Consider the following 7,947-nt stretch of genomic DNA (forward strand, 5'->3'; position numbering starts at 1 on the left):
TTAGAAAAGCCACTATTTTGCATGTGTCGTGTTTCTTATGCTGTACACAGTGTTTTAGTCTAAGTATTTTATCTGTTTTGAGGGCTAAGCTTACATTTTTTAAATAAAATTGTACTGTACCACTAAGATTTATTTAAATGAAAAGTGCGTAACAAATAAAAAAACATTATTATCCATTTTTTCTTGTGGGCGTTGTGGCGTCCTACTCTGTTCAGGGGTCTTTAAATGTACCTTATAAACACCTCCATCTCGTAATAAGTATGTATAACTATCACTCTGTTCTAAAAGAGCACAGCTTGTAAGTTCAATGAACACAATTGAATAGCTTAGTTGCTCAGACAGAAATGTATAAGTTTGGATTGGGGTTATTGTTATTGTTACCTATTCGGGAAAGACGTTAAAGTCTCTCGTTTTCAAGTTAGCATTTAAAGGGGAACTGCACTTTTTTGCTTATCATTTTCAATCCTTATGGAAGACAAGAACATATACTTTTTTGTAAGCTTTTTAAGATGAAAAAAATGCTTGCAGCATGTGGCTAATGGTAGTCACTATTGTAGCCTTCAAATCTCTCTAAAACAACTTCAAAACCCTCCAACATGTTATATACACACTGCAAGTTTAAATATAATGTAGTAACAGACATGTTCATAACAATATGTAATATGTACAACATTTAGTGCATTTTAGTCATTTTGAACATTACTGGAAAGTATTTATTTCAGTACCTATAACAATGCACTTACAACTTTCGGCAACAAACGCCTGTTACGACTTCCGGAAACAAAGGCGTGTGTGTTTTCTAATCGTGGCAGACTTCGTAATAGACAACGAAGATAAAGCACAAAGAGAGGCTGAAACATTGGAGCAGACAGAAGCCGAGAGAGTCAGGTGACTGAGAGCGTAAATGTGGCACTTGGAGCCAAGCTATGCAGTCAAAAATGGCATGCTTTCCCAAAATAAACTGGAAAAAACGCTTGACCAAGCGGACAAATGTCCGTCCAGTAAGTCACTATATTTTGCTCATTACAACTACATACATTGTTGAGCTAGCTGTGTACAAACAAAACATGAAATGTGGACTAATACTTTACAGGTACTGTAATATGATTGTTCGTGTTTTTCAGTCAGTACAGATTGTGCATTGTGTTGTGCATTACAAATTCAGCTGCTGGCGCAGAAGCTAGCTTACAGCTAACGCCACAGCATGCTGTCTCAAGGCGATGCGTTACTAAGCTAGAAAAACAGTACCTCAGTGTTCGTTCTTACAATAACAATGGCGCTACTGCTTGGTTACTAAACAAGTTACGTAACATAAATTAAGTATTGTTGGCAGTTTTTGGATGCATTTGAATTAGAGGAGGAATGGATTGCTCTCAATAGAAGCATTGCTAGCCACCGAGAACGAGCCGATTACAAATTTGAATGCAAAAAAAAAATGCATGTGTTCTTGTCGCTCATAAGGATTGTGAACGAATTTCAAAAAAGTGCAGTGCCTCTTAGAGCTAGCAAGCTGGCGCCAATCAGTCTGTAAGTTTATCAAAGTGCAGCTATCAATCACTGTTTTTCGATCATTTTAAATTAAAAATGGTAATACTAAACGTCTGGAGTTTTACTGCGGTTATCCTTATTACTTGTTACATCCCCAACTAGGGATGTATACCGAGTATACATCCCTAACTGAGGATGTATACCGAGTACCGGTATTTTTTGGTACCGGTTCCAAATTAGGTCGGTCCATGAGGATCGTGGAGATGCTGAACTAACAATACTAACTAACAATTTTTTCCCCAACTGACAGAGGTTATTATGACACGCTGTCACATTCCATTCAGCTGCCACTACTACACATTAAAATCAGCTTTGAATAATGACAAATAAGGACGCAACACCACACAAAAGTTTGTAACACAACAATATAATTCTACCTCAAACGTTCCTCATAGTCACGCACGCTAGGTAAGTTTGAAGTGAACGCACTTTACTCACGACAAGTCACGACTGCGTTTCATCAACCGTCTTCCTAGCGATTCATTAATCCACAGACCAATATTAATCCACTCAAAAAAGTGAAACATTTAGGCAATATAATAATCCATTAAGTTGATTTGAAGCAAGACAGCATCCACTCTGTGACTGACAGGTCTATGGTTGCCGTCGGCCATCATTTCATTGCGCTGCGTATGCGTGGCATTAAAACACATTTGGCTTAAATGTGTTTTAGTTTGTTCCGTCTCTTGACTACAAACTAGACGATCGAGCATTACATTTGCTCACTGAGTCTTTTCCTTTATATACTACACACTACACACACATACATCGGTAGCGCAACACTCAATATGGCTTCCGGTCCGTCACTCAAAAACGTCTGTGTGCAACATAAACACAAAAAACAATTCCTGTTATTACAAAATGCGCATCCACAAAACATGCGAATTGATTGTATTGATTTATGTGATACATTTTATATAATATGATTCATCATGTAAAAAGGTATGTGCTATGCACATGCATGCCATGTATAAATATTATTTCCAGCTGAGTGTAATTGTACTGAATAGAAACACAGTGATGGATCTGTGTGGTCTTTACAAGAAGATGACATAACTGCATTTCACCTTACACACACACCTTTCACATAGTTGACTTCTTTAAGACTGCAAAGCACAGGTGTTGATAAAAGACTTCCCTGCTCTGAGATGTTATAGTACATCATGTTGGAGGTGTTATGGTTTAATTTGTGCTGATATAAATGCAAATTAAAATGCATTTTTTCACATTTTTATTTTCACAATTTACATATAGTACCGATAAGAGTACCAATAAATACCGGTATCAATAAGGAATACAGATAAAATATCAACAAAATACATCCCTATCCTTAACACACTTTATAGGCATAGGTAATATATTTCCAAATTGATAGATAATAATTAACTCTGTAATTAATTGCATATTGTAGCAATTGAAAGAAACTACAATGTAATACTTGGCTACAACCAGCAGAGGCGCTGTTGATTAAGTTTCAATTGGTTTGTCGTCCAAAGAACAACATGTCAGCCATGGGAAGTTGAGTTAGATGCACACTGCTCACAGGAGACCGTTACCAGAGCAATGTGGGCAGAGCAAAGTTGTGATTAGTGGTGGAACAGTTTATGAAGAAAATCTGAGCTGTTCGGCTGACGTAAAACGGTTTGTTGTTTTGTTCGGATCAAATAATTTTTCAATGTGTAACTAATCAGTGGGAAGCGTGCGTGATTGTGTCGCTATGATCTGCAATGATAATCTGATTGGCTAAGAAAAAGCAAGAGAGTTGTGAAGGCAACTACAAAGATAGTACAGTTCAATCTTTTGTTTACACTTAAGGGTCAGAGCTTTCAGACGCATTTTTAAGTTTGATTTTATAAGATATTTTTGTAAGAACCAATAACGGTGGAATTTTTGAATATATATACATATATATATATATATGTTATTCTGGGGTGTTGAAAAGAACAACAATAGACACAAACCCGAAAACTGTGACCACAAAATTGTGATAAGATCCGAACTGTGGATTTTGTGAACAATTCCATCCTTGATGGTGATGGACCAACTGATGTCCCTGCAAAGATATTTTGCTTGATAGCAGCCATGTTTTTTAACCAATCTTGCTGAAATTTGACAAAATGCGGTTGTCCCATTCTCTAAAGCGCTGTCACCAAATAAAGTTATAGCAGATGCTTTGTGGAGCGCAAAAAGTTATGTGGGATTTTTTTATATAAATATGACTTATTGAGACCAAACTCTGTGATTTAATGACAGCGCCACCATATACTGTATTTGTCAGGAATATAGAGGCACAGGCAACACTGTAGGGGGGCATGTTTTGGAAAATTCTCACCCTATTGTGTGCAGCGGTTCAGCAGTAGACGAGTCACACCATGGGGTGTCCTAATCTATGCCCAGTCTGCTAGCAGCAAAGAGAACTAATACACAACTCACGTAGTCATGGAAGGCTTTTGCTTCACTGGAGTGGTCACATGTCTCTCTTCTCTCCGGTGCAGCACAGTATAAATCCCAGAACACACTGTGGACGACACAGGTGGCGTGATACAAACGCCAGCAAGTAAACAACACTGGAGATGGCGATCACTCACCACCACCAGGAATGCAGGAATCCTGGGGGTTCTCCGAGTGTTATGTTCTTCTCCCATCGTATCTACAGAAAATATGTTTTGTGTTTCAGTAGTTCAGTTAAATTTCAGTTTATTTCAAAACATGCATACGATACAATGTAATGCATCACACAATTCCAGTTGTTTCATTACAGCCTGTCCGAAAAGGAGTAGGAAGAAGCAGAGCTTATTTATTCCTACCCCTTTTCATACCATAGCAATTTTATTCAATTTCCTTGTTCTCTGGAACAGAACAGTGAACAATTAAATAATAAATAATATACCATAGTAAGCATACAAATATTAAATACATAAATAATCTTTGTCTCAATAAATAAAAAGGAAAAAAAGGGTTCAAGATGTTCATCATAATTCTTGTTCTGTGTACTTTGGGACGGCGTGGCGAAGTTGGTAGAGTGGCCGTGCCAGCAATCCGAGTGTTGCTGGTTACTGGGGTTCAATCCCCACCTTCTACCATCCTAGTCACGTCCGTTGTGTCCTTGGGCAAGACACTTCACCCCTTGCTCCTGATGGCTGCTGGTTAGCGCCTTGCATGGCAGCTCCCGCCATCAGTGTGTGAATGTGTGTGTGAATGGGTGTATGTGGAAATACTGTCAAAGCGCTTTGAGTACCTTGAAGGTAGAAAAGCGCTATACAAGTATAACCCATTTATCATTTATCATTTATACTTGCTATACAAGTATAACCCATTTTTCATTTATCATTGTGAATACCTTTAGTTTGAACCGTCTCTTAAACTGAATCATACTGGTGCTTTGTTTGATCCGTTTCATAATTGAATTCCACATAAGTGTTGTACGTGCATACAAATGTTTTAAATTACATTTTCCTCTAAGGTTATATTTCTCCTCTTTTGTTGAGAATAATTGTTGTACATTCTTGGGTAGAAGATTATAGTTTGCTTTGTACATAATTTTAGCTGTTTGCAAATGCACCAAATTGTTGAATTTCGATAATTGTGATTTAATAAATAAAGAACTTAGAACCTTTAGCATATCAATATGGAATGGATTAAGTAAAGAAGTTAGACAATGTACTGATATGATCCAGTTTAAGAGGTTGTTCAAATTAATAGTGCCTACAAAGTACAAAGAAGAACAATTATGAGAAACACTTTCAACCTTATTGAAAATAAGATATTCTTCATCTCAGTATGTGTATGACTGACTTAATTATATATTACAAAACTGCTGTATTACCGTACTCATTCACGGATGTCATTGTGCAACAAAAATAAGTCAGTAAATGAATATATCTGTAAACGCTCTGAAGTGGGAAAGGTGTAGGATAAAATAAGCTTTGCTTCTTCCTACTCCTTTTCGGACATGATGTAAAGTGAAAATTATATGAAATTCTGTGATGTATTATGCTGTAAGTGTGTTCATGTTCAAAATAAACTAAAGAATGAAAGAAAGGGTTTGTATGTTCTCTATATCCAACATTATGTATTGTTCTAATTGATCTTTTTTGTAACACAGTTAGTGAATGAAGTGCACATTTGTAGTTATTTCCCCATATTTCTACACGATAACTCAGATATGGTAACACTAGCGAGCAGTAGAGAATATGAAGTGATTTTTGGTCTAGAACAGTGGTTCTCAACCTTTTTTCAGTGATGTACCCCCTGTGAACATTTTTTTAATTCAAGTACCCCCTAATCAGAGCAAAGCATTTTTGGTTGAAAAACAGAGATAAAGAAGTAAAATACAGCACTATGCCATCAGTTTCTGATTTATTAAATTGTATAACAGTGCAAAATATTGCTCATTTGTTGTGGTCTTTCTTTAACTATTTGGAAAAAAATATATAAAAATAACTAAAAACTTGTTGAAAAATAAACAAGTGATTCAATTATAAATAAAGATTTCTACACATAGAAGTAATCATCAACTTAAAGTGCCCTCTTTGGGGATTGTAATAGAGATCCATCTGGATTCATGAACTTAATTCTAAACATTTCTTCACAAAAAAAGGAATCTTTAACATCAATATTTATGGAACATGTCCACAAAACATCTAGCTGTCAACACTGAATATTGCATTGTTGCATTTCTTTTCACAGTTCTTGACAGACATTTAAAAAAAATCTCACATACCCCTTGGCATACCTTCAAGTACCCCCAGGGGTACGCGTACCCCCATTTGAGAACCACTGGTCTAGAAAATGTTTTGCTTCATTCATTATTGACGTGTTTCTTGCTACTTTATGCTGTATATCTTTTTCATTTTATCATTTATTATTACACCCAAAAATGTGTTTTCTTTTACCCTTTCAATATTTACTCCGTCTATCTGTAAGGTTCAATGGTAAGTGAACGAGGGCAATCTACACCTCTTACCTCTGACAAAAATGTCTGTGCTGACTTCTGTGCTCCGATGTGAAGCAGATATTCATAGACGTAGAGAGCCAACCTGTGTGAAATAGGATGAAGAATAAAGTGAGAGCCAACCTATGTGAAATAGGATGAAGACTAAAGTGTACACTGAGAAAACAAGTGTAGTGGGGAGAGAGCAGAGGTAGTTGCAGGCCTGGTGAACAATGGCTGCCAAGGAGGCTGTGGCACAAACATTAAATGCTGGGGACCCCAGCCAGTATTAACCTAATAGGAGCAACAGTAACCAATACAGTAAACACAGAAGAATCCCAGTATTGGTGGAAGAGATGTGCCTATGAAAGAAAGTGAAAATAAAAGCAAACCTGGCCATAGCTTCAACATGCAACACAATGAATGCATGCACTATAATGGAGCTAAGCGATGTTATTGTTTTCATCCACTGCGTGCTATCGACGGATTCATCTCCCTTAAAATTCTCCTTATTCAACCACTAAATAACACATCGAATTAATCGTTAAATGTGTTTTTAAAAAGGGCGAGCAGACAAGGCGGTTCATTCAATTCCTTTCTAGCAGGAAATCGCCGCTTTGCTAGCCCTGTCCAGCGAACAACAGGCACTTTACGAGGCGAAAAAAAAAGACACATTAGTAAAGGTTTTCTGGCCTTACTTTTCTCGGGCTTGGCCATCCGAGGGTACCGGGGTACCTTTGCCTTTCGGGAACATTGTTTTGTGTCGTGGAATAGTCGCTTTCTTGCCCGTTTTTTTTGTCGCCCCTCTTATTATTTCTTCATCCGTGGGATCATCGCGGCCGCGACCCTCTCGCACTCCAACCGCACTCTTCTAGCTCAGCCGAAAACTCAACTCAACCGAGCCTGGGCCAAGCGGTGGGGGTGGGCGGGGCCAAGACTTGACTGACGCTCACACCAGCCAATAGGAGGATGGTGTTTTATTTAAGGTCTCCCTTCACTGTTGTCGTTGTCGACTGCGTTTATCGACCTGAATATAAGACAATATAAGACAACCCTTGTTTTGTTTTGTTTTTAAATACAGGTGCATCTCAATAAATCAAAATATAGTGCAAACGTTTTTTTTATTTTTTTTATTTTAGGAGTTCAATTTAGACAAAAAAAATGATTAAAGGCTCAGACAAAATGTTTGCAGTATATTTGCTGGTCAGTGCAAGAATCAGTAAATCACAATATTTAAAAAAAAAGTTTCACATTATATGAGATAGACTACTGATTTTTTTTTTGTAAACTGGAATTATCTAAATTATTAAGAAATTCAGGAATACATAATTGAAATTAGGGATGTCCGAATAATGGCTTTTTGCCGATATCCGATATTCCGATATTGTCCAACTCTTTAATTACTGATACCGATATCAACCGATACCGATGTATACAGTCGTGGAATTAACACATTATTATGCCTA

The 7,947-nt window shown here is 37.1% G+C and overlaps 1 protein-coding gene across 4 annotated transcripts in view; it reads right to left on the minus strand.

Moving 5' to 3' along the window:
* ssbp3b (single stranded DNA binding protein 3b) overlaps positions 1-7,425 on the minus strand; it is a 32,238-nt gene extending 24,813 nt beyond the window's left edge. For 2 of the 4 annotated variants that reach the window (XM_061977980.1, XM_061977978.1), the window contains exons 1-4: positions 7,180-7,425; positions 6,515-6,587; positions 4,137-4,198; positions 3,982-4,066 (exon numbers count right to left, since the gene is read on the minus strand). In XM_061977980.1, coding sequence (XP_061833964.1) covers positions 3,982-4,066; positions 4,137-4,198; positions 6,515-6,587; positions 7,180-7,235 — 276 coding nt within the window. In that variant the 5' untranslated portion in view covers positions 7,236-7,425. The remainder of the gene's footprint in view (positions 1-3,981; positions 4,067-4,136; positions 4,199-6,514; positions 6,588-7,179) is intronic. The other 2 variants (XM_061977981.1, XM_061977979.1) reach the window with 1 other exon arrangement.
* Positions 7,426-7,947: the final 522 nt, after the last annotated feature.

Source organism: Nerophis lumbriciformis, linkage group LG18 (assembly GCF_033978685.3).
Source record: "Nerophis lumbriciformis linkage group LG18, RoL_Nlum_v2.1, whole genome shotgun sequence".
NCBI classification, from domain to species: Eukaryota; Metazoa; Chordata; class Actinopteri; order Syngnathiformes; family Syngnathidae; genus Nerophis; species Nerophis lumbriciformis.